Source organism: Calonectris borealis, chromosome 6 (assembly GCF_964195595.1).
Source record: "Calonectris borealis chromosome 6, bCalBor7.hap1.2, whole genome shotgun sequence".
Taxonomy (NCBI): Eukaryota; Metazoa; Chordata; class Aves; order Procellariiformes; family Procellariidae; genus Calonectris; species Calonectris borealis.
Window position 1 is genome coordinate 13998888 of NC_134317.1, and position 27619 is coordinate 14026506.

The 27619-nt window shown below is 46.9% G+C and overlaps 1 protein-coding gene across 2 annotated transcripts in view; it reads right to left on the reverse strand.

Moving 5' to 3' along the window:
* Positions 1-27619, reverse strand: part of GLI2 (GLI family zinc finger 2) — a 142803-nt gene that overhangs the window by 27467 nt on the left and 87717 nt on the right. For both annotated transcript variants that reach the window (XM_075152891.1, XM_075152892.1), the window contains 2 exons: positions 12423-12625; positions 10551-10742 (listed from right to left, as the gene is read on the reverse strand). In XM_075152891.1, the coding sequence (XP_075008992.1) occupies positions 10551-10742; positions 12423-12625 (395 nt within the window). The remainder of the gene's footprint in view (positions 1-10550; positions 10743-12422; positions 12626-27619) is intronic.

Here is a 27619-nt window from a genome sequence, read left to right on the forward strand (position 1 = left end):
AGACTTTGTCAGACAAAACCAGCGGGCTGCTCCCTTCCCATGGTGGGGCGGAAGGTGCTGAGACCTGCTGCACTCTTGACGGCTGTGGGATGATCAGGAGCCGGGAGCAGCGCAGGGACCAGCTACACTTTGACGGGAGGTTTCCTCTCTGCTGGGTGCTGAGGGACACGGGTCAGGCAGCACTGCGAACTCCCGCTTGCTTCGCCCTCCTTGGGGGACAAACAGAAGCCTGTCCATCACCCCCTTTCATCGGCACTAAATTAACTTAAAATTAAAAGGGAAAAGGCCCCGCAAGGTTTCCGTGAGCGCAGCCATCCCCGTTGACTCGGTGGCAGGAGCAGCGGGCCAGAAGAGCTGCACATCAGAGCCGGGGCGACCCTTGGAAATGGTGCGTGCATTTGTGTGCGGAGGGAGCGGAAACCAAACGAGCGCGAGCACAATGCTGACCATCCAATTAACGACAGAGGCGAGGCTCCAGGAGCCCCAAAAGTAAATTAAGAGTTTTAAGAAAACCAATTTGGCAGCTCAGGCACAAAGTTCAAGCTCTCCCCCTCCGAGGGGACCTGCCAGTGCCTGGACCCTATTAGCAATTGTCAATCATTCGGGCATGAAGTCATTTCCAACCCTGCCAGTCCCATTTGTGGATCTGCAATACACGGTGAATTACTACTGTACGAGTTTGGCCTTCCCCAGCATTTCGGCACTGCTAACTGGAACGACTGACTTCATCCAGAGGAAACTCTGCCCAGGCCTGACCCACCTGCAAATCTCCAGTATGGCATGGACGGGAGCTGGGGATGGGCGATATCACAATGTTCCCCCATACCAGGGTACCAGATCCAAAGCCTGCTCAAGCCCTAGCCCTGCCTGGAACAGCTCATCCCTCCAAAGCAATGAGAGCAGCGTTTAGATCACTAATTTTTTAAAAAAAAATTTCTAAGGGTAAAATATGCCACTCGGCCATGGGGTCTGGCTGGTAATCCTCACGATCCACCCAGGGGTGCAGGAGGGCTCAGCTTCGCCAGCTCCTTCCCTCGATGAGTGCAGCATTGTATTACTACCTGGCTTTTCCAGCGTCGGTCTCCCCAGAAAGCTTGCTGTGGGTATATCCTTTTAAACACTGTGAATAAAACAGTAACTTGCCCAGACAGGCAACATGAGTTATTTTCCTCTAGTTGGTAGGATGGACTGGTTTTGGTTGCATATCACCAAATAGAAGCCCGGCACTTTGCAAGAGCATAAACTTTCCTTCCTGACGACAGTGCTGGTATGTGAGAGGGTGAATGGGATGCACAAGGAGGTAAAAAATATCCTGCCAGTGTGACCAAGTGGTTCCTTCATTTGTGTTGGCTCGCAGAAGTTTGTGTCAACATTTCCCTGAGACCAGTGGCTGGGTTGCAGTCTCCCAGTCTCCACATGACTCACCCGTGTACCTAAGTGGCTCTGTCATTACCATGCCTGGGTGCTGTGTAATCAATGGGGTTTAGTACCACTGTCCCCTTATTACCCATAATGTCCCTTGTTGCACAGGATAAATGACTTGCCCACTAGGAATTCCAAGGCTAAGTTGGTACTTGAACCAAGCACTCTTGTGAGTTTTGTCCTATGCCTAAGAAGCTTCAAGAGTTGCTAGATACAACATGACAATATTGGAAATTTCTCCTAAAAATCGGGTTGTTGCACATCTGCTGAACACGTTCTTCTTATAGTATTTTGTATAACCACATTTTGCAGCCCCATGGGGTAGGTAGAAGCTTGAAAATACGACTTAAGGATCAGGTAGCAAAAGAAAGAACACACAGGTCTGTAAAAATCACCTCCTCAGTGTTAAAGCTGTCCCATGATTTGGAGGGACTAGACTCAAACTTTCCTAACGCTTGCGGCTGGCAGTTTCCAGCCCTGTTCTGCCGTGGTGAGTGGCACTTCCCTCGGGAGCTGGAAAAGCAGCAGCCAGTTTGTAGAGGCACTATGGATACAAAACCAAAACGAGCAAACAAACTCCCCTCAGCAAAGGCTGGCCCTGCCTAAAGGCTGGAGTGGAGCATTTCAAAACTTCACACCTGGTTCATGAAATTTGGGCCCTGCCAGAGCCCTGGACCAAGCAACATGAGGGTTGCGTGTGTCTAGATCATAATGGTCAAAACTGTGCTCTGTCCGCAACATATTAATGTATTGATTTGAACTAATTACACTTTTTTTTTTGCTTTTTCTTTTTTTTCTTTTCTTTTTTTTTTTCTTCTGACTATAAGGCATCTTGGTTCTATACATGGGCCATGACCTGGGTGCTGTTCCCGGTCCTCCCCAGACCTCCCGGTCCTCCCTCCTTGAGCAAGTGGCTGCTTCTTTCTGTGTCCCTATTTCCCAGTGTCATCTATTTAGATGAGCTTCTTTAGATAGGGTTTGTGTTTTATTCTGTATGTATTACACCTAGTGCGATGGGGCTCCATCTCAGCTGAGTTGTCAGTGTTTCTGTCCCACAAATAATATGCGTCTTTCCAGATACAGATATTGTTTTCTGCATTTGCATTCCCACAGTCTCCTCCTTCTCTAACAGAAGGAAGCAGGCCAGATTTGACAGTCATATTTATCTCTGTTACTCCCACACCTCGAGGGAGATCTGTTTATTAATGTGCCACTTCCCTTGATAAATTACTAAATAGAAAGAAAAGCCTTGTACTCATTTCTCGCTGTTCCTTCCCATGATTTATGTCCACAGTGCTGGTTCAGCCATTGGTCGCCATTAATTTGCAGAGGGAAGAAGTCCTGATGTCCAACAGAAACCTGGGTTTTTGCAGTGCATCCAACGTGGGCACCCCTCCCCGATGCACACAGGTATGTCATTTTTTCCCCGTGTAAAACTCTGCTGGAAGCTGTCAGATTTGCAAGCTGGCCTGGGACTTCTGCAGCCCAAAACTAGTAATATGCTTTGCATTACTGTCCGCTCTAATTTAGATCTTGCGAGTACCGTGGGCTATCTGAAATGTTTGATAGCAGATCCAATAGCTTGGGCTGACGCTTTACACAAAAGCCTCTTAGGTCTTGTGGGCTTCCAGGGAAAGCTGTGACCTAAAATCGTGCTATGGATGAACAATTCCTCTCTTCTCAATGACAGCCTGCCCAAGGTGCCCGAGAAGCGAAGCGTCTGGGAAACGGAAAAGGAGTTTAACCACGTGAAGAAGCGCTCACTAATGCATTTAGGAAGAGGGAATCTTTTCAAAATTATTATTCAAAAGCAGATTAGCAGCACCGGGATCATTCTTAACAATAAAATTGGCCTGACCTAATCCCCTGATCTGAGGACGCTGAGCACAAATGTTAAATGATACCAGGCAGCAGCAAAGATAAGCATTAGTGTAGCTGTACACATAGGCAAGGTGTTCAATACGGGCTGATTGACAGCCACTTGAATACGTAAGCAAAATCCTCTGTTGCCTGAGGTCCAGTCATGTTTCAAAAGAAAAACCACATACAACTTCTTCAGCAGTGACTGTGCCCAGAAAAGTAAATGAAGGCGGGATCCATTTTTCAGAGACAGACGGAGAGCCTCGGGAGGATTTCTCACTAGCACTCCCTCTCTCATCCCCACTTCAAAAATGCTGACTTATCAAAATGAACAGGGTTAGTTTTAAGACTTTTTTGATGTTTGGAAAATATGTCAGGGGAAGAGTTTCCAAACTGTCAAAATACCCCCTTCAACACTCTCGAAAGAAAAAAATCTCGTATTTTTATGTTGTTGTTCCAGAAGATGTTTTGTTGAGAAACACAAAGTCGCTATAGGTTAAAATGAATTTGAAAAGGTCACAAATTGAAATAAAAATAGTTTTAAAATAAATTCCACTCATCTGCCAGAGTTTCAATTTTTAAAATTAATTTCTCTGTGTCTCTCTACCTCGGATGGAGACCTTTTTTACCTTCAGTTTATTTCCCTTGAATACTTCTGAAAGATGGGAAAACTCTTTCTCACCCAGATCCAGAAAGAAGTGATGGGCCAAAGCCCACAAGCAAAACAACAAAGACGACAACTCCATGAGGTACTCCGTATCATTGTCTCCTCTGGTCTTCAATAATATTTCCAGCCCAGTACACTTACAGCATGCCCAGGATGGGTTTTCTTTGGTGGTGGCTCTTCTCATATCAATTTGCTCTGCTACTTCTACCTCTCATCTTGAATAAACACCTGTTAAAGCCAGCAGATGCTTTCCATTGACTGCCATGGACTTTGGAACATGGAATAAATACGAATTTAAAAGCTGACCTAGAGATGCCCCTGTTTGAGCTCTCTCATCTTTACTTTCAAATTAATTCTTTCCCACTTGGAAAACATGCTATGTTTATGTGCTCATTTTTTGGGCATACTAACAGCTTGTTTTTTATTTATTCAGTATATATTGAAAGAATCAGCTCTGAATGGAAGAAGCTTTTTTGTTTTGTTTTGTTTTTGCAAAAGCTAAAGATACCTGCTTAGAATTCAAAACTCTTTCAGATTTCAAGCAACCACAAAAATATCTTTAGGCCTGAAGTAAGACACAGGAAATTTTAAGCCCAAAGACTGTCCCCATCCCTTACTCCCCCTCAGAGTTAGGAGGAGATTAAAACGGGGATGTGAAGTGGTGACCAGAAAGGTGCAGTAAAGGTTGAGCCCAAAGCTCTGGGCATTGGCGATAGTGGGTGGCAGTCCATGAAGGTCAACAAAAAATTTACCATACGCCTTTGCCCCCTGCTGCCTCTTCTACAGAAAGTCAATTCCAGATACGTTTTAGTATTTTAACTGGAGCACACTGGCCCCTCCATACCATTTCATACGCAGACCCAGATAGACTGGCTGTCACAGACTCAGCTCTACACGCTAGAGAATAAAAATAACCCAGGTATTTTAAAAAACATTTTAAAACTGCCTGGAATATCTTTTTGGTAGAAAAAGCTTGACTTTACAGCAACATTATCTTTGCAGGGTAGATGTAAATGTCACAGCTCACAACTGAAAGCCGTTTCTCTCCCGGAGGGGTTTAAATATCCCATTTCTAAACTAGCAAGAATTCAAGGCTGAATTTTTAAGTGTCACTGGCCACGTCTGCCAAAGGTCCCAGCCCAGTCCTCCAGCCAGCCTAGAGCTGGGAGGAAAATCCAAATTTCTTGGTAAAAAGGTAAAAGTTTCCTTGGCAGTTTCCTACAGGGTCTACGAATTACCACATCCATGGGTTGCTCAGAAACCGGGAATTTCTTCTCCAATTTAGATTTATCCACAACAGGCAAGCAATGAGCCAAATGGTCAGCTTCCCATTTTTACACATGGGTCAGCTGGTGTCTGACTCCCGCGGCTGCTCCCAGCGCTGTCGTGCAAGATCAGGATCAGACCCCGCGGGGCTCATGTGGGAGGCGGGAGCAGAGGTTCCTGCTCCGACCACTCGCTGTGGCTGTGGTCCACCAAAGGGACATCAGAAGAGATGGTTTTCCTGGAGGGAGATTTCAGACCTCCGTATTACATTAGAAATAGTGGCAGCAAAGACCTCCGGAAAGGAAACGCCAGGCGCTCAGTGGGACCTCCTTCAGGGCAAGGAAATCTCAGGCATCTCTTTACAGACATGTTGCCGTGATCTCAACTGCAGAGCGACATCGGGGGAATCTACTTCTAAATGGCCAAGCCCATAAGGCACGTGGGCTGCAGATGGCTCAGCCCTCCTCCTCACTGCAACATGGCCAGAGCCACCACTTACCCTGCATCCCCTGGCCAAGCCCCGGGATAAATACCGTGTTATCAAAATGGTCCCTCTTCCTGGCCTCTCACCAAGAAAACTCCACCCAAAGCGTACAGAAATATCCCCCTCCTCCCATTCTCAGATTAAATCCAAGGGCAGCATAAAAACACAGGATGATCCCTTAATCGATAAGCAGCAGCAATAAACTACAAACACTCTTCGAATAACCAGTTCCTTATTCCCCTCTCCCCTTCTGCAGCGGCAACGCACGTCTTACTTAGACTGCAGCAGATGCTGGACATTTGTTCTGGCACCAGATGCTGTCCTGGGACCCTTCTTTCTTCCCTCCCCGGGGCCCGATCAACTTTGCAGTTCAAGGAATACTAATGCTTCCCTCAAATCCTCGCTGAGAGACAAGGCTGCATTCTTCTACTCCCAATCCACAAGGTAACTGTTTAGACGACCCAACTTGCATATGTAAATTGAATTCTTTAGAAACCAGAGTACAGCGGGATTCCAGACAGAGCACTTATGGGATGCTCTGGGACTTTTTCTCTTTTCTGCACATATTTTTCTGGGGAGGAAAACAGCGTTGCTGGCTAGAAATGGGTGGGAAATCATTTCCCATTCTCTGGACCTTTTCTGAGATTTCAGCAAGTTTCCATTCTGTGCTGGGACAAAGAAAACAACAAAAAAAAAGATCTCTCAGAGTTTTTAAGGAAGCGACTACAGGGCGCGCCGTCTGTCCAGAGTAGCCAACAGCTGGCTTGTTTGAGAAGTCATCTGTAATCCAGCATATCCAGCCTGCAAACCCGGCGCTGCGGGTCCCTCAAGCCCCAGAAGAGGCACTTCTTTCCTAGGACGCCGTGAGGCTGGGCTCTCTCCGTCTGTCCTGATGAGCAGTCGCTTCACATAAACCTGCTGGAGGGGAGTCCTGAGCTCACCTCTCACAGACACGCCTGCTGACTGCAGTAACCACTGGGCTGCACTGCCAGCCCTGCCCCTTACCCCGATGGCTATTAAATAATTTATTTGAAGTAGAAAGGCTCCAACAACACTGACTGAAAGAGGCCAGTGAAGCTGAATCACTGTTTGACTTGGGGGAATAAAATCCTGCTTGATGATTTGCCCACATCCCAGGCAACTGCGCCAGCCGCTAGCCGGTCGGCTCTCCTGGGCTGAACAAAGCCTTTTCCCAGCTAAACTGCTGGTCGTGATGAAGACATTCGTGACTGCCATGCATCAGGCAGCAAGAAACAGGGCAGGGATCTCCCCTCATGTTCATCCACAACTGGATGAAAGGCCGTGACAGCACTGCAGGGTCATCTCTGCTGTCGGTAACCGTAAGGTTGCACAAACACATCTATGCAGCCCTCCTGACCTGAGTGGCTTCCTCTGTGCAGTGCTGCTTGGACGTCAGTTGAACTCAAGACCTTTTTCCCCCATTCCCTGACTCAGTATGGACAACCCACTTACACTTTCAACACTGTGCAAACAGAAGTGATGATCTCTGATGATGATCTCTGCTTCCCACCCTGGCCATGAGAGTCCTTATTCTGAAGATCGGGGTCTCGTTCCCAGAGCTGCCACTGGTCTGCTCACTGATCATTTGATCTCCTTTCTCTTCGGGGTCTCCAGTGATGAAACAGCTTTGCTTTGTACAGTACTTTGAGATCTTCTGATGTACAGGGCTATAATAGTACAAGCATCGAGTCAGTCTGGATATGCTTCTCTTGAGAGTAAATGGCACCTTTTGAAGGTCTGAGGGTAATCACAGGAGCCTTTGTGTCAGGAAAAAAAAAAGTTGGATGCACTAAACATGCTCAAAAAGTTGTAGTCATCTCCAGGTTCATTTGTGCTCCCCACCAGTCTTTACTGCCCAGGGATGCTCTTGTGCAGTCACTCTGTCACCTGGAATAATCCACCATGTGGCACCCACTTCTAGAATAGAAATGCAAAAGATTGTTTTGATCTGGTGAATAGACCCTGTAAATTAGTCTCAAAAGTGTCCCACCAGCAATGCTGTGACATTGGAAAGCAGTTAGCTTTTGATTTGAAAGTGTAGGCTTTCCAGAAAATGGATTTAAGTCTGGATTCAAACTCCGCTCTTGAATTTAGAGTCCCTGTTTGAATGACAGAATGAAACAGGACAGCTAACTGAAGGGTTATTTAGTCTCCACAGCACTGGCCTGAAGACCCCAGCAGTCTGGTGCATAAAACTTAAATTTGGTCTACTTTAGTGGTTTAATTACTTTTAGCTGCACAGTGAAAATCCTGCTAAAGAGATGCAGCTCTGGGGCACCCTAGCTCAGTCACCATTGAAACACTCAGAGACCTGACACATGGTCACTACCAACAAGCTCCAGCTGACGTTGATGCCCTAGACCCTAGACAGCTGATGGGATGAAAAAACACCAACAAACACAGAGACATTGAGAAATTCTCCAAGAAATGCAATTACAGCAACAAGAAGGGCCCAGGTATGTGTCTGTGGAAGAACTACCAGTGTCTAGGGCTCCCAAGGACCTGCAGATGTTTGGAGGTGACGTGACACTGAATAGGCCAGTTTTAATATATGCTTATCTGCTTCTTTTTCTTTTGGCGGTGCCAGTGTTATCACAGATGTGTGATGGTGCTGCATGTGGTTTGACAGGAGCTACCTGTATTTTCAGCAAACTGATTCTTGTAAAGTTCTTATGTTCTGGGCTTTCTGGGAAGAAAAGGGCTCTCTGAACGAAAGATGCTGTGAGGCGGTGACTCACTGGCGTTTTATGCATGCTACTGATATTCTTGTCTCAGAAAAGCACCATAAGAGGATGCTTTATTAAATTAGCTGTTCAACTATTTACTTAGTCCCCGCCGATTTAAATTTTTGAAATAACTTTCTAAAAAGGGAGGGAGACTCTGGTTCCTCAGCCAGTGTTTCAGAGCCATCCATTTCAGCCTCCACCTTGATAATGTCTCTTCTCTCCGGCTGATGGATAAACCTGAACATGTAGACCAGAGATTGGCTGTTGCTCCTTTTCACATTTTTAAAAAGTAGCCCACCGGTGTCTTATGTCATATCCTCATGATGTTTGAAAGTTTTCATCTCACTCAGAGCATGTGAAGGCCCAGAAAAGGCTTTCCAGTTACTAATCAACAAAGCTTTACCGAAAGATCAAAATAAATGCTTGGCGAGCCCTGGCTTTCCAGTGAGTAATGGTTATGAGCTTGGCTGCGTGAAACCAGGACCTTTGATACATGATTTACTCTAGAGCCGTTTTCAGGAGAAGGCAAGCAGGAGGAGAGTCTTCTGCCAAGGGGAATATCTCAGACGACTTCAGATAAAGACTGATCTTCAGCAAACCAGAGGATGGGCATCTTGGTGCGCCGAGAGTCAGCCTGTGCTAGCACGAAAACAGTTGTGTTTGCTTCCCGTACTGGCTGTTTATCTGGCACTTCAGTGAGGCACCGCTGGTCAGAGATGGACTAATAAGGAGGCAAGGAGGAAGGAGTCTTGTTCATGAGCCCGAGAAGAACTTGGCAGGGCTGGTTTGCACCCATCTGCTATAACCACAGACATTAACCCTTTGGAGGGAAGACAATCTTACTGACCAGCTGCTTTGTGGCAGAGATGCTCAGAATATATTTTGGGTGTTAGAGGCAGGATGGTACCAAGGAGCATGTGCTCTCCTTTTCAGACTAGGATCCAGGTGCCCGATCAATCTAGCAATTGGCGGCAGAAAATGACTATTCAGGTAAAACTTCCGCAGCAGCTGCAGACGAGAAATTGTTTTTTCGTTAGAAATATCTGTAAGCCCCTACGACTGAACAGCCAGAGCAGCTTTTATCATTCTAAACCAGTCACTTTATGAAGCAGCAAGACCGCAAAGTCTTTCATCTTAAAAGCTCAACAACAGAAACTTTGAAGCGGTAATGAAATGATGCAGATCTCCACTCCAAAAATTATAATGGTCCACAGGCAAATCCAAAGGCAGCCCAGGAAACAGAAGCCGGTATCTGAAGGTTGGGCCGAGATTTCTCTTTCTTGCAGAAGAAATAATTCCCAAACTGTAATATCTGTGCCACCCCAGTTCTTACAAGACGTGGCGTGAAGTGAAAGGAAAGAAATTTCTAATGGCTCTAAAAATCTCGTGGACCTCGGATACGTTTCCACATAGATTTTACCCCTCTCACCAGGACAGCGGTCAGGCTGCAGGGGTGACTCAGCACCGCAGTGCCTGACATGATTTTACTACTTCTTCATTTAGCCAGGAGCCAGAACTTTCTGGGCTTATAAGGCCTGATACTAGCATAAATACCACATTCCTGCAATTTTTTTCTCCCGCGAAGTACTAACATATCCTCTCCACCGTGGCTCCCCGTTAACATATTTTTTTCTCCTTGGGGACCTGAGAGGTCCCAACCAAGATGAGGAGTCCACCGTGCCGAGCATGGCTATGCATGGAAACGGCCAGCCTTTGCCCCAGACACCAGCCAGGCTAAACCCAGGGGCAGACAGGGTGGGATGGGGAGCTGGAGCTGGAGCTCGCCCCCAGGGACGGTGTGGTCACCCGTGGCCAAGGCAGCAGGATGGCAGCAACGCCCTGCCCGCTGGACCAGCCCATCTCCTACCCGTGCAGCAGCCACGCCATCCTTCCGAAGAGGCCACAACATACATATTTCAAATTATCTCTATTTTATACATATATATGGAACAAAGCAACCTTTTATGCCAAAAATTATAGTGCAGCACTGGTGGGTTTTGGCAGGGCAGAGGGACCACGTACAGCAACCTCCACCTGGAGGACAGCCCCATCCATCTGTCCCAAAATTTCAGCCGCGCCGAGGAGGACCCGGACCACTACTCACCGTCGACGGGGCTGAGGTAATCGTGGAGGTGGGCTGTGCTGGCTGCTCCCCCACTCTGCATCAGGAGGTCCCCGTAGGGGTTCGGGTGGCCGGCCATCAGCGTCATTTGGTGGTAGTAGTCAGCGGGGTTGGCTCCTGGCGGCGGCGGGGGCAGCCCAAAGAGACCTCGCTCCTTCAGGTGCTCATGAGCCACTGCCAGAGCCGCGGGCGAGGAGAAAAACATGGGGAGAAGGTTCCCACCGCAATGTTAGACCTCGGCGCTGACGTTGGCGGCCCCGTCTCCCCCCCGCGCCCCCCGCCAGCCCCGGCCGCACGGCTCCGCGTAGGACTCTCGTGACGTGTGCTGGGGCGTGCTTCTGCGGACAAAAGAAACTAAGCTGGGGCCTCTGCATTCCTCCATTTCCGCAAATTTATAAACAATCTCTCGTTCCCCCTTCTAATAATCCTCCCGTTCGGACGCAGCCGGCACCCCGGGAGGGGGGAGAGGGCCCAGCCCGCCGGCAGCAGTAACCCTGTCAGCATTAACATCCCTGCCTATTAGGAAGGAAAGACAAATGCAGCCCAGTTCCCGATAGCAGCACGAGGAAATTAAAGCCAAGGTCTAATGCATAGAGCTAGGTTTAGTGTCTGGCAGCATAAAACCATTTTGGCTGCCAAAGCCAATTATGCTCACTTTCTCTCAGCTGTAATTTTTCAAACCTGCCTCCCCACCCGCTTGCCCCATTAACTTATTTACCACCGCCTTAAAAAACCAAAAGAATAAAAGGATAAGAAAAGCAACCCAAAACACAATGCCTTTTTTTGCATAGCAAATAACGAAACTGGCTTTGGAAGGGGAGGATGGGGCAGAGCACACGCATGTCAGCCATCAGACCTCTCCGCGGTGGGCGGCTGGGAGTTCGGATGACATTCTGGGGGAGGGAAGAAGACGCATGCATCTCCCCATCACCCTAACGATGTTTTTTTTTTTAGTCATAGAAGATGGTTTTATGCTGCCAGACACTAAGCCGGGGGCCTTATCGCTCTCTGGTGCGCTTTGCTTTGCGGTGGTGAAGGGCTGCTTGCCCCCACAGCGGATCGGGAGCTGAGAGACGCTGGGGTTTGCCGGGTGTGCAGAGACCGGGTCCCCAAACCTGGGCTGCTCCCTGGGCATCGAGCCAGCTGCCTGCAATCGTATAATGAAGCACTTCTGATGAAGTCAGTCACGACTTGCACCTCCCCAAGTGAAAGCAGTCATGCATTTTCCCCTTTCCCTGCTTGGTCATTTTTGTCCCCAGCTCCCTGACATGGGGTCTGCCAGGGCTCGGAGAGCATCACCACCTCCGCGTGCCCTCAGCGCCAGCTCCCCGCACGCCCTCACCTTCTCCCGAAAGCTGCTGTGGGGCAGCTCAGGAGTAAGGAAGAAGAAAGTACGGCCCCCCTCCTTCACCCGGGAGCCATCCTGGCTCGAGAAACAAAGCCAACTGGGGATAAATCAGCCTGCATTGCCTCATTTCTGCAATGTCAGTCCCAGCCAGGCCAGGCAGCCGGAGCGACTGTGACCCTCTTTGGGGGGAAGCAGGGCTCCCGGTAGAGACATAAGAGCAGGGAAGCTCGTAAGAGAGCCGAGAGCACTGCAGAAAGGAACGTACTTTAAGCAAAATATTTATAATATGATCCAGCGGTAATAGCTATTCTCACGCTCTGCTTTCTCAGTGCAATGATGCAAAACAAATGTGTAGTTAAAGAGGGGGAAAAAAAAGAAAGAGAGAGAGCTCTCCCACTTCAGAGAGCAGCTGTGGAGCCTTTGCAGCTGTAAATCCCCAGGTTTTAGGGAATTTCAGTGCTGGTGAGCTACAAAATTGCTGTAGTACCAGTAGCACAGCATCTTACCGTCGGCAGGGCTGAGGCCCCTGGCAGCGGAGATGACGGAGAGCGTGGGGCTGCCGTGGACGGAGCGGAGGTAGTGCTCCATGTGGGGTGCCACGTAGGGGTGCGGTGGGCTGAAGGGCGACTCGCCGGGCCCGGCGGGATGCGGAGACAGGCGGATGAGGGAGATGTCGGAGATGACGGGGCTGCCGCTCAGGGGAGGAGGCCTGGGAAGGAAACAGAGACATGCCGTCACTCACAGCCTCCCCAGAGTGGGCATGGTTGCCTGCTGCCCTTCTCCCTCCCACCCCACCACCTTCACCCATGAGGGAGGAGGTTGAAGACATGGTGGGAAAAAACTCCCTTCTTGGCATACGCAGGGCCTGAAGACAGCGCAAGCTTCCCGCGGACCTGCACCCGCATTGCACTAAACGTGTATTTGTGCAAGGTGGCTCACCCCAGCGTGGCTGCCTTGAAAAGGGGCATGAGCTGCTTCGGGCACCAGCTGCACATGTAGGCTGCGTGGAGCACGCCCCGTGCTAGAGATCTCACCCCGTCTCCTTGCACAGGGAGGCTGGCTACACGAAGACATTCAAGGTGAACCCAGGGTTTGCAAGCTCCTCGCTGCCCCGGCTATCCAGATGTTTAGTGCTGCCATGTGCAGACAAAGCCCCGGACAGGGCTGCCTAGGAAAGGATGCAAAAGGTGCAAGGAGTACTTCTATGATCTAGAGGCGACGCGCTTTGCTCGGCCCAGCGTGCGCGGCTCGGCCAGCGCCGGCGGAGCAACCCTCCCCGCCTGCGTCCATCACAGCTTGCACAAACCTCCTTGACAGGTCGGCGTTACGGTTCAGAGGGCAAAAGTTCAAGAGAGGTTTTATTTCATGCTTTCTGGGGGCCACCTCTGTTAAATCCCTTAGATCTTCCTCAGGCCAAGTGTTACTTGAGAAAGAAGTCAGTAAATGCTGAGGGATTCAGCAGGTAACAAAAAAAAAAGTCACAGGTATGTTTCAGCACTCGAGCAGTTTTCTCAGGGTGAACAAAGATGGAAGAGAAAGTGCGCGGACATCTCCCAGACACGTCTCCTACCGTACCCTCCAGCCTGTTAGACAAACTGCAGAGGGTGCAAGGAGGGGAGAAAAAGTTACACACCCTGACCTGATAAGCAGAAAATCTGAGCTAGACACCAAAAGAGGCAGAGCTGTCACTAGGCAAAACGAAAGAGCAAAATCTGCTTTGCATTAGCTCTCTCTGTACTCACAGACTGCTGGACGCAGAGCTGGAGACGCAGGTCACGGCAGGGACGGCGTTCGTCCCTGGCTGGGTGCTTTGGCAAAGCTGAGGGAGATGGATGTGCACCCCACGGGGCTGTACCCTGGGCACGGGAGACCATGGGGATTCAGGGTTCTGGGACGTACACTGAGCTAAGGGACGGTATTACAAAGGTCCTCCCTAAGAATATCCAAATATGCCATTAGCGAGTGCATGTAAGATCCTTCTCTCCATGCACAGACAACCACAAACACGAGGGTCTGAGCAGTTTAGACACGCCACCTGCATCTCAGGATCTCGGTCCCACCCTGCCTTATCAACAGTTCAGGTGCATTTTAATTCATTTGTAATACTTGCATATCAACAAAACCACACAGAAATGTAATATAAGCTTTGCAGACTTATTCAGCAGTTTACGAGCATGTTTGTCTTTGTTTGATCTTCCGCGTGTTTCTCTGTCTTTCTGATAAATTAGTAAACCTTGTGGCTTTTTGAACACTTTCTGCTGATGGGTAGTAAATTAAATGCCTTTTAAAATATTTATAGTTCAAAGTACTTTCCTGTAGCAATACACTCTGTGGCTCAGTGGTGTGAAACACAAGGCAGTGAAAACCTATCAGATATAAAGAACTGGTGGAGATGCACTGCCACTGACACACACGCGCTCGTCGGACCGAGACTGAGGTTTCGCTAGAGGAACACCCACCAGCATCGAGCCTGTTTTCTTTTACAGCACTGAAAGACAAACTTATGATGGCATGGCTATTTCAGACCTCATAACCTCCCCACCTGCATCACTACGGCATTTTGTTACCAAAATTATGGGGCGACCGAAGTCCCTCCCCGAGTCACTCTCCGGTGCCTCTCGCCATGACGTCAGCCGCGGCGGCAGCAAGCTCGGGAAAGCTGCAGCCGAGGCCGCCGGGGCTGGTTTCTGTCGAGGCTGCTAATAAAGGCGGCCGAGCACGGAGCCGACCAATTTATTTCTACTGGGGAGGAGGGAGAAGTGAATCAAAGTCTCTGTTCCAGATTTAGTTTCAATTCATTTCTAATAATCTCCACCGCCTCATCTGGAAAAAATGAAACAGGATTAAAAAAAATGATGTCATTAAGAAAACATCTGACTAATTTTTCTTCTGACGAAGACTTAATATAAGTGAGGGGGGATGTAAATTAAAAGCAGCCCCAATCTTCCCTGGGCCACAGAGCCTGCCTTAATACATAAGCCATGAAAGAAGTTTTCTTACATATACAATAAGTTCCCTCTTTCATCAGTACTCACAGTTTCTCCCAAAAGGGTTGTGAACTTCTTTGATGCAGGCTTGAAACTATGTATTACCAGGTTTATGAGCCTTCGGAGCCTCCGCTGATCAAACTGTGAGGCCGACATCTAAAATGTGTATAACAATATGAAGGGTTTGCTGTTCATTTTCTCTGTGCTAAATTGGCCAGAAATGCTGGAGTCCCTCAGAACAGGAAAACTCCACCCTGGCCAAAAAGGTAACACTGGGAAAAAGATCAAGAATTCACCCAAAATGCATGCAGCTGGAGTCCCGGGCGGTTTCAATATGAGGTTGACCGTGCACGTAGAGACCGGGTTGGAGAGCAGGCTTCTCCTTACGACTCTGCTTAAAGCCTCTTCTTTCTGCATCTCTCCATCTGTGGACTAGGACAGCCGTACTCTCAGCCAGCTCTGGCTCCTGTGAGCGCTCCCAGGCAGGGGTCACCTCTCACCGTTGCACACCTACAATTCCAGCAAAGCACCATTCCATGGCGCAGCACATCCCAAAATAACGTGGCTTCCAGTAGCTGCCTACCAGGAACGGCTCACTTGGCCGGAGGGATCCTCTGCTCCTAACTCCCCAAAAGTTTGATTTTTCCCCTTTTTTTCCAGTTGTGCCACTGGCATTATTTCTTATCTAATCCCCAAGCCCCAGATTGTGCCATCGCATCAGCACTCTGCAAATACACAGCGAGAGGCAGCCATAGCCTCACAGGTCTGCTCCTACACTGGCAAAGGGACAACAACTAGCTATTGCTTTTTAGAGACAGTGGCTTAAATGGGGGAGCCATGAAGTGATGCTGGGGGAAGGCGGTTCTGCCCCCACACCCAGCTCACCTCCCGGGCAAGCGGGGCTCCCCATCCCCATGCCCTGAACCCCGCAGCGGGACAATGTCCGGCTTGGCGCGGTGAACTAGCCCGTGCAATGATGCCATGGAGCCGGAGCTGGGTTTCTCGGTGTGTCCGTAGAGCTCCCTGCCCAGACCTCCGCTATCCGTACATCACCCCCTGCTCCCTCCCTGGATTCCACGGATGGCAAGAGGAAAACACCCCAGCGCCTTGGGGAGAGCTGCTGGTTCTACTGAAGCCAACGCTGTAAAAATCTTGCTGTCTGCAGCGGGATGAGGGATTTCACCGGACCACGCATATTTCTGAAGAAACTGGGATTCTGGTTTTCAAATAGACTAAGGGAATTGGGTGTCCAAACGCCATTAAATTTAATGGGAGCCAGGGGCCTGTTTTCCTGTGGCTCCGGCGAGAAGCCCAGGCTCTATAATTAATGCTCAGGACTTGTAGAGCAATTTGCATCTCTGACGAAGCATGTGAGCCTGGATTCATTCCTCCCCCACCCAGGAGAGGCTCTCCCTTCCCCACTCTCTAACAGAGGGAGACACTGAGGTGGGAGAGACATTACCTGACCCTATCTAAGGGCTGTGGGGCCTGATGGTGATGCTGAGGGCATGCACGCTGCCAAAGGCTTTACAGAGCAGGGTCTTTACCCTGGATAACCATCCTTGGAGAGCAGAAATCCTTGCACTATTTACCTGGCTCCAGCCCCTGCAGAGCGGGACCGTGGGGCAGCGGGTACAGGCAGCAGCGGAGGAGCATGACCAGCACAAGGAGGGCTACCAGCACCCGAGATGTGACACACACTGCTGGTGGGACACTAGGAGATTTTGGGTGGTTTCCCAAAAGGGGTCACTCCTTGACCGTTCTTCACCGGGGAAAAGATATCTGCTTAACTTTCCCACTGCCCGGGTTTTGCTGAAAGGAGCACCAGCTTGTCCAAATCTCCACAGTCTCATCCCACGAGAAAGGATCCTTGTGGTCCCATGGCGGAGGAGCAGCATCATCTCTGAGGAGCTGGGCTGGGCTCCTGGGAAGGGAAACCCCTCAGGGACTGGAAAACCAGTGCTGGCTGCTATGAGCAGGGCCTTGGGGTGACTTTTTCTCATCCTGCTCTCCCCCTGCGGTCACGCACCAGCAATCCCAAAATCTTGTGTGGTGGAAATGCGGCACCATCTCCCCGCTGCTGCAGAGGTCTGGAGCCCAGCAATGAATGCAACAGTTAAAGAAGTTGCACATTTCTGAAATAATCTCCATCAGTTAAATAAAACCCAGAAAAATGAGGACAATTAAGCAGCACTAATGTCCCATGACTAGTCTAAATTAATACTTACGTGCCAAATGTATTCATTCAGCGGAAAACAAAGGGCTGAATACTTTTCCATATGCTTAATGGAATATGGACACTTGCAGGCAATTGTTTTGCTGTGCAATAAAACAACTGCATAGCTGCTACACAGAGATGGAAACTAGGAACAGAGCTGCTCATGGGGAGAGGTAGCATAGCCTGGTAGAGTTTTGCTATAAGAAAAAAGCTTTTAAAGCCAACAAATCCCTCTAAACCCCACATAAAAATCCTTGCTTTTGTTTTGTTTTAAATAAAACTTCCTAGCCTGGTTTTTGCAAGTCCTGTGTACCCAGAACACCACCCAAAGTCTGCACGAGACGGAGGAGAGCCATATCGATGCCCGAAAAAGGGACCGCGCTCGTGGCAGACAATCTACATATGAGATGCCAAAGCTGTATCCAGCAGGAAACCTAAAATGCCCCAGGATTCATGCTAAATGATTCAGTCTAAACAGCTCTTGCCAGCCCCTCAACTTCACCTCTGTTTATTTCTGATTTAAAGTCCCTTACAACAGGAAGGGCGAGAGGTCGTGACACTTGTGCGGCACCCTCAGAATTAAACCCCACAAGGTCCCTCAAAACAAGGTACCTTTCAGAGGTCAAACCTGGGCCACAACTATCGAATTCACGTGGCATTTGATCATTCACAAAGATTGCTCCCCCTCCCATTTTTTTGGCTCAGAGAGCGGAGGATGCGCTGGGAGGAGCGGCACGGAGCTGCCTTGCAGCCTCTCCCCCGGCACTGCCAGGGAGCGCGGGGCAGCCCGGTAATGAGGCGACAGGGAATCACTCACACTTCCCAGCTCTCCCAGCACCGCAACAAGTTGATAATTATCCAGTAAAGTGACCTGATGCTCACATATAGGGCTATCAACTCGAAGATGCCAGCTTATGTGTCCCGCTAAGAAAAGATTGGGCTGGGAAACCAAGAGACATCACTGCTAACTCCTGGCCCTCCCCTGCCGGGATGCTCAGCACAATTTATTTTATTTCTTTTTCCTGTATTTTCTCAGCTCTAAAATGGGGTTAATAATATCTTCTTTCTTCTTCCATACCCACAGAGATGAATATTATAGAAAATCAGAGCTACCTTTGCTAATTCAGCAGTTAATGCACTCACTTATAAGAAGCTGTGAAGCTGGACAAAAATTGCTAAAGCTTCTCTGTAGAAATTTAACGGGCACGCTTTGAGCAGTTCCCATTTTCTCCTTTCCCCTCAGAAATGGCTTTGAGGCATGGAAAGCATGAAAAATAAAAAAGATATTTTAACAGCAAGGGCAAGTTCCCATTAGATGGGTTTATGGAGGGAAGTGGTAAATTCAGCGCTGCTGCAAGACTTTAAGGCAAAACTAGATGTTTTTCTAAAAGATGGGCTCTAAGTGTACTGCAAGGTTTGGCGTTTTAATAGTAGTAAAGAGTAATTTCTCCCACTGTAGAAATTAAAGGGGGTGAATCCTATGGCCAGTGTCGCAGATGTCAGATCAGATAACTGCGGTAATTCCTTTGGGCCTTAACAGACACAAATCTCTGAATATAAAATCCCTTATTTGTGGATTTGTGGTTAGGGCACTGCTTTGAGAAGAATTTAGGTAGACACTATGAAAAATCCCACCATGCATCCGTTGGCAAAGGCAGTTGCCTAAATACCTTTAAAAATCATGTCTTAAAGACTAATCTTGTAGCACTGAAGTCAAAGGAAGCTCTGCCACTGGCGGCAGGAGCAACAAGAACAGCCTCCAATTCATCAATTCCTCTGTTTTCCATCTGCACCATGAAAGCAGTATCATAATCTAAGGTGGGTGCCACTTCTTAGCACAATTTTTTTCCCATCCTTTAGAAAAATATATTCAAAACTTAATGCAACTTCTAGCATATGAGCTCAATTTAATATATTTGCTCCAGGTAAGAAAAAGGACTTTTTTGTTTCCAAATTCAAAAAAAAACTAAACATCCTTCATTTTTCCTTTCAAAAGCCCATTCCATTTTCAAACATACCTGACTTCAATCTTAAGTTTAAAATATCTAAAAACAAGAACAAATGGAACAAAAGATTTAATTTCACCTGATATAAGAGTATTATTATTTTTTATCAACGAAATCAAAAGTATTTTGGTTTAGAGCTTGAAACTTTTTTTCATCTAAGGTCCACCAGAAGTTAACAAAGTTCTTAAACTCACAGGTTGTTGGCAGCATCATTTGGAGGGAGCAAATTTGTGAGCCTAAGTACAGGAATAAGCCCTCAAATTAGACACTCTCCTAACTACATATGGCTTCTTATTTATACCGCATTCACCACAATGCAGGTCTAGTTTTGGCTGACACTTGTAGGCACAACTGCAACACAATAGCAACAACAATATCAATATTTGCTTTTAAAATGGAAGAAAAATGCAAATTTTTAATAAGTGAGGTTGCCCTCCATTATACAACACACAGAGAAGCAAGACATCAAAGGTAGAAATTAGAGTTGATACAGGACCTTCAAACCCAAATCAAATTAGCGTCTTGAGGAGAGATCTTTGATTTAAGCTTAATAGTGGTGATTTTTTCTTGGGTTGTTTTATACTTAATCAGCCACACAGCCCACTGTGCAGACATATGTTCCCAAAGCACATCAAAGCAAGTAAACATTCTGTTTCAGATCCTAATATCCTTTTTTTATCCAATTATCTTACTTACATGATCTTTTAATTTAAGTTCTGAAAGCCCACCTTTTCACACAAGCTTTCCTTTAGCGACGGAGGTGGAAGAATGACCAGCTCAGTTCTTGTGAGATACCCGCCAAAAAAACCCCACAACGAATAAATCAAAGCACAGCAGATGAGTCTCTAAGATAGTTTCTTGAGAGATTAATGATGAAAGCCTTCAGAGAAGAAGCATATTTTAAGAAGGGGAACTTCAAGGCAGGTAGCTGGGGGGGAGCGAGGGAAGGAGAGTGAGAGAAAAGGCATGAAAGAAAGCATGGATAAAAGTGCAAGAGCCAATGAAAGCAGTTCAGCGACGGACCGAAGGAGCAATGCCAACCTGGAGGCATGTGAACTTCAGGCTGAAACCACCAGGAGTGAGAACTTGATTCTAGTAGTCACAAAATTCAAGAGCTGGGGTGTCGAAATGCCGCGGGCTCAGGGCGGGGAGGTGCTGAGAGCTGGGCAGCGGCACTGCGGATGTGGGGGGTGCAAGCAAGGTGGGAAGCAGTGGGGAATGAGGTGAGGACACGGACCAGATCCTGATGGCAGAGCTGAGTAGGAAGCTGAGGGAGAGGTGAGAGGGTTCCGCGTTGGTGAGGGCATGTGGGAAATGGGTGTTGGAAAGATGCGTCGGATGCGACACAGCCGTTTCTCCGCATCTGATTGATTTCCCTTGGGACACATGTTGAGGATATTAGCACTTTCGAGCGAATACTTTGCTTGTAGCTGTGAAGACACTGGGCTCGGGAAAACAAATGGGAAGTGTATGTGTGTGGGGAGGAAATCTGAATTTTTGATCCCTGCCTAGAGTCTTCTTGCCATGCTACTTTTGGGTGGGGGCTTTTCTCCCTTAAAAGAAAATAACATTCAAGTGCTACAGTAGGGTTTAACATTTAAAAGTCTTCTGAAAAGTCCCTTTCCATGTTATGCCAGCTCTAACCTGTTGTGGAGAGGGCAAGTCAGTGACAGCAACACCACAGCAGTGGAGCTCATGGAAGAGTCAGGCAAACCATAGAAAATGCTTATTCATTCATTACACTTTAAATCTGCCTTGGCTCCATACCCGTCATATCCCAGAAAAGCAAAAAAGGACCATTCCTCTTCATCATGACTGTAATACAATCAACTGGCTGCAGCATTACTCTAACCAACGTTAACTAACAGAGTCTATGTCTGACATCTATAATTTCATGTTAACAAATTAGGTAGACTCCTGCATTTCCTGGTACCTTGAATGCCCAAGAAGCTCATAACTTTTCTTTATATGCAAAATGTCAGGGAAAGGGCAAACAATGTTATGCCAGAAGACCATAGCCAAATCACTTGGTTGGAATGTGCTCTAAATCACGGGGTGAATAGAAAATGAATCTTTGTTCCAGGACAGCGACTTCCAGCTTTAATGTTGCTGCTAATATGCTCCTTTTCTATTGGGAATGTCCTCTTCCCATAATCCAAGGTCCTTAAATCCTATACCTAAGCAAAGCACCAAGGAAGGAAAACCTACACCCCACTAACTAGACAAAGCCTGAAATGTCCTACTTCTCTTTTCTGAAGTACAGGGGAAAACCATCGGTGTTCAGGCTTTAGAAGGATGTTGTGCTCGCTCTAAGCAGCAGTAAGCTGTTGTAACCAACTGGAAGCAATGAGACAACCATGGTTAACAAAGGGGGATAAAAAGAAACGGGAACAGGTACAGCACAGATCTCTACAAAGCCTTTCTAGACACAGCAGTCAGAGGAGCTCTGTATGTAGAGGTGACTGTGATAGCCACACAGAAACACATCTCCCACGCCCCAGACACGCTGCTGGCGTGCTGCGTGTGTACCTGCCGCTGGTGCATCACAGCACAAAGAGTAAAAGACATGCATTCCTATAACAGCAAAGCTTTTGGTCGGGGCTCCCTGGGTTTTCTGCAGGAATTAATTTTACTGGCATTTGACACATTTTAAACAGCAGCAGCGCTCACAGTAACCTCCAAAGGGAAATATTCCTGAACAATATATAATAAATACATTGATTTCTAATAATAACCATCTGCCCTAAATCTTCTTGCTGACAGGTTTAGTTGGACCAAAGGCCCTTTTCACATCTACTTCATGACAGTTCCCATCACTACATAAAGACTTTGAAGTGCCCTAACGTGCAGTAAAATGCGAGATAACCTACCAAACTGTCAATATTTCTTCACTTCTAAAAGGAAATGCTAATGGCACTCAAAGAGCTCAAGATGTAATGTAAGATCTGATCCAGCAGGCTGGCTGATCTAACCATCCTTTCCTTTGCTACGAGTATGCTGAAAAGCAAGCAATTATATGGTGAAGAGCAGAACTAGGTAAAAGTTTTTCACTGATATGACTGCAGGGAGAAAAGCCTTTTTATTCCAAACAAGCTTTTCTCTTGGAAATGTCTGGAGTTTTCTGTACAAAATAAGAGAATTAACAATAAGTTAGCTCATCCATTTTAATTTCTTCTTTTTAACCTACCACTTTTTTAATTTCCTTTTTTTTATCAGTAGAAAGCAAGTGAACCAGAATGAAACACGGATGTTTTTAAAGTCTGGACAATATTCAGCTAGGACTTAATTTTCCATAGGGAAAAGATGAACACAAATAATTCAGAGAAAGCTGAATCTCTGTACAATTGACTGTGATAAACAACTGGCACTTCTCTACAAGCTTTAGCCTGCAGGGTAAGACTGAGAAAGGATCTATAACAGGAGAAACTAAATGCAATAAACAGAAGCCCAGTCCTGTGGTAAAACCCCAGCACTGCTTGCTGAACTGTACAACTCCAACAGACTTCAAAGGAGCCAGGGTGCTCCCCCCACTCCCCAAATCATCAGCTCATGGATGAGGTGTTTTATATCTCGTCATCCACGTACCACCCGAGAAGCCTTCCTTCCAAAACCCTTTTGCTCCCAGATCCGTTGGTGTCATTCCCTACAGCTGCTCTCCTATTTTCTAGTTTTCCAATGACACAGGAAAGTATAACATGTTTATCAAGGAAGGAATAGGGATTTGATGTTCCCCAGCTGTTTACTGCTGAAAGTTTACACTAGTGCTTTTCAACCTGTGGTTTGCAAAACCCTTGGGAATCACAAAAAACTCCTCAGGTGCTGTGAAAGATAGCAAAAAAACCCTGCAAGCCTCTTGTTATTTGGGCTAAATCACTATACCATGTTTGACAGCCCTGCTGGAAAATTTTTAGGGAGGCCACAGACTGTAATAGGTTTTAAACCCCTCATTGACCCTATACTTCCCGAAATCAATAAAAATTACATACGAGACATTCTCAGAGTAATCATCGACCACCGCCCCAACCCATCCAACACGCACACGTGATTTAGGCATCTCTAATACACCGGCGCAGAGGTAACCCCATCTCCCATGTCAGCAGCACCATATACCTATGGCAACACCTCCCTCCCGCCACCATGCAAAGGGAGACCTGCGGGCCTCATCTTTCATTCTCTTATCTCGTGCAGCTATTCCTTATGCAGACACATTTCTGTATACAAATCCCATTATACTTGACCCTCGGTTCACCCTGTTTCCATTACAACGCTGTAGACTCAACCAGACTTGCTCCAGTGCCAACTCTGTGCTGTCATTCCTTGCGCAGAGTGGTAATAAAGAAATCACTGTTTTAAGCTGACAAAGAACAGATTTCTTACTAAGTAAACACTGATGTTTTGGTAGGGAAATTAAGTTATAAAATTGTGTCTACAAAGGGAGACCATACAGATGGAGTTTGTTAAGAGACAGCAATACAGTCAACAGTGGTTAATTCAATTGCCTGCTACTTATCAGTTTTTTTTTTAAAAAAGGCTTATCCAGCTTTTGTAAATGCAAATGCAGAAAAACATTTCAAAGAGTCGTTGTCGTCTTAGCTGGAGAGTGATGCACACACGCACACGGCCTTTCGAGGCCGAAGAGCCTGCCCTTGCGCATCTGCTGTGGTTGTGTCGGGGTCCAGCAGGTCTGGCACCCACCAGCCTGGCAGGAGAGGATGGCTGAGCACAGCACAGCTCATCACAATGCCACCACCCTCCAGTGACCTCCGTCCTCACGGCTGTGCCATGGCTTTGCTTTCCCTGGCCACCACCCTCGCCTGCCTTTCTGCCTGCATGGTGCCCCACGCCAATCTTAGATGCCCCAAACCTTCCTTCGGCTCAGGTAAAAGCAGGGCACTAAGCTCAGCTGGGTAAAGACAGGAAATTCAGTTATCATCTCCAGTCCTCAGCTGAGCTTTAAATGACCCCAACCCAACCTTAGATATCGCATTTAATTCCCAAAAACACCAGGTTGACAACAAGTCGCTGAAAGTATTTCTCTCCTAAACACAGCAACGGCAGCGGCACAGTCACTCTTTACCCTCCCCTTTCCAGGGAATCGCAGCTGGGTTTGGGGTGCTGCCTGAAAAACAGGGCTTTTTTACAGCATCAATGCTGGCACAGGTCCCCAGACATCCTCCTCATGCTAACAGTTCTGGTGACCGTCCATACTGCTGGTCCGGGAGCAGAAGCAGGAGGTTCCTCATCACTCCACAAACCTCAAAAAACACCCTTTTTGCATCTCACCAAACACCAGCTTATGCTCCTGTTATGGCATCTAAGTGCAGAGAGGGATGAGACCTCCAGCCCCGTTTCTACTCACTCTGCCAAGCCCTCCAACCATGCAGAGCCAAGGAAGAGGTGGCTGCTGTATTTGCACGGCCAACTGCAGGTGCTCAACTCACACATTATAGCCATCGCTTTCCACAACAGCAGCCAAAGTCTGTCTGAGATGATACCCTAGGTAGTCTGATTATAACCTCAATGAAAGCAAGTATGTTTTGGGGACAGTTTAAAATGACCAGGGAGGGGGGTTTAAACATTTTATCAGGAAAGATAGAGCAAATAATTTATTTTTTTGCATAGGATAAAGCTCACTATAGGATTCAGTGTGTAGCATGATGCAAAGTCTCAGGCGAGCCAAAAGGCGTTAACATTGCGTGCCCTTTAAATGATGCACTTAGTCAGTAAAACGAGATGTGCTTAGGTTGGAACTATGTAAATACACTCATTTTATAAATATAAGGTAAAAATCTAAAAAAGAGATATAGCTGAGTAATTAAGTCACCAAGTATTGGTTATATTTAAAATTCAAGAGAAGGGATATTAAACATACTCAAATTTTAATGAAAACATTTGCAGTGGCTTTAATAATTCAGCACAAAATTTTATTTAAACATTTCTCTCCAGTTTTGGAAAAGGCAAACACAGGGCCATTGTACTGTGGTCTGGGAATGAGAAAACAGAACTGCTCAGGTGCAGTGGATTATTTTACCTGTTTAGACAACACAGTGACGAACAAACCAACCCTGGAAATCAAAGCTATGCTGAAATCCCAGCAGCGAGGTTTTCCATGTGCTAGCAGCTTTTGAAAGCCCCATCAGTCATCTTTTTGCACCTTCAAGTATCTTTTGCAGCCCAAGTTCATTTCAGTGGGGTGTAAGCTCCTACATGCATTCATTGTGGGAGCAGGCTGCTGATGGGATTTTGATGTCTAAATACTTCTGGCTCTGAGTTTACTTTGAAAATAGGACTCAAGGTCGTGCACTTTGCATGTTTTGGGGTTTTTTTTAGTCGTATCTGCTGTTTGATTTACCAAAATAAGCAAAGGACACAACAGGTGAAAATAAAGCAGATTTTTATGGTTTAAATAATCTATAGTGTTATTAGTAACCAAGGAAATTCAACTATCCAGAACTGAACTTCTAATATTAACAATTCCCTTTATGTGCGTCACATTACAGTGCAAGTTTTAAAGCTGTTCATAATGTAATGGCAAAATAATTACTCTTACCCAGCACTGCAGTACACATTTGGTACTTATGAATGCTGTAAGGATTAATACAACCATTCACGCCTGCTATAAAAGAGCTTCTAGCCAATAAAAAAAGGTACAAGGCAGCACAGGCCATTTTCTAAGCTCAGCCATAGAGTATCTGAGGGACAGAGCCAAGTGCAAGAAGAATTGTAAGGACCTATGGGTAGGAGATAAACTTTTAATTACACAAGTCCCACTTGAAAGCTCTCATTCTGCTGTTCAACGAAGCAGGACAAAAGTTTGACGAGCCAAAAATGAACAACAAATGCAGCTCAGGCTATTGTACCCATGGATTTTTATTGGCATATTTGTCAAGCTCTTGTGACACTCCCAACGATGCCAGATTCCCTGGGTGCACCATCTCTATCTTCTACCTTCAGCCTTCAAGAACAGCTTCTAAAAGTCTCCAGTTTCATTTTAATCGAAGATTTGCTCCTGGACTCCAGAGGCTCTTTCATTTGAAACTCAAATGCAATCAGAGGGAGTGCAAGGAGATTATCTTTCAGCCTAGCTTTCACCCACTGAGGATGATAACGGAAGGAGATTAGATTGAGACCTTGCACTGGTAAGTAAGGGAGACTGCACACACGCAAACACACGTACACACAAATCCTTACTGCACTGGAAGTTCATAGATTGCAGCAATTCTGCTGGTGAATGTGTGAACCACAAAATTGCCCTGCCTGGGAGAAAAGCCACCAATGAACACAGAGTTGGTAGGGTTGGGGTTGGGTTTACGAACGGCAAAGCAATGAAATCAATCACAGCAACCAGAGTCTGGATGAAGGCCACTTTGGCAACGTAGTCAAAAAACAAATGAAGGGATAGGAAACCACTGCATCTAGTGCAAGATTTTGGGAGGAAGCATGATCTGCTCTTCAGCGCAAGGCACCTCGAGGAATTTTCTGTCCCTCAGTTTGTGCCATTTATTCACTGAGTCCCCCGGGGAAAGGTCACTCACCCAATACACTGCACTGTGACATACCTGAAGCAATGCGACATCTCTGTGCAAACCAAACCCAAGTCTCTGCTCACCATCTGTCCTTATCAGAAACTGTCACATAATTCACCAGAAATGCAAACCCTGCTCTGCAGAGATCAAGCGTGGAGAAACCAGGCTGATAGGATCCTGAGGTCCATCAGCACATCGGGACCTGAAGGGAAAGAAGCTACAGCTCACAGCGCTCCTACCTTCTTCACATTTGGCAGAAGCCAGCTCTTAAAAAAACAAACAAACAAACAACTCTTTGAAGAGTTTCTTATTCTTGCGGTAACACTCGTCTCGGCACTGACAGGATTCAAACCAGACACGGTCGAGGGAAGTCTGGAGTCATACCAGGTTTAGATCTCACATGCCAAGAGAGGTCAAGACCTAGCCAAGCCTTGAATAGATGACTTGCAAAGAAAATCCCAGGACACGGAGGAGGTGGTGGTGTTGGTGGGAGAGTGCCTTTCCCTCTGACTCGTTAGGCAACGCCACGTGACGATGCTCTGGTGGGGAATACGGAGCGGCCGTCATTCCTATCTGCTAAAGCCCAAAAGTCCAGTGCATTTGTCCTCAGTAAAGGTCCTATGGAACCCTTAAAAAGCCATGGGCTGTAAAATATCTAACCTGACTCAATTCCATTTCAGTCCCTGACATTCTGGTCATCTCATTGCTGTCTGCCCTGAGGGAGGGTTTGAACTTTCCTGACCTAACCTGAAAACTGGTTTGATTATGTGTGCGTATATGATTTCTTTTCCAAAGATGGCTAGAAATTTATTTGGAGTTTGGAAGTCTTCTATGTTTTCAAGTGAATAAAGTGGTTTGGGGTCTGCTGACACTGATTTCACTATGATCATTTCTCTGTTTAAAGACTTCTACCTGAAATAATATACAAACAGGTAATAACTATTTAAGTGTTCAAACGTACTGGAT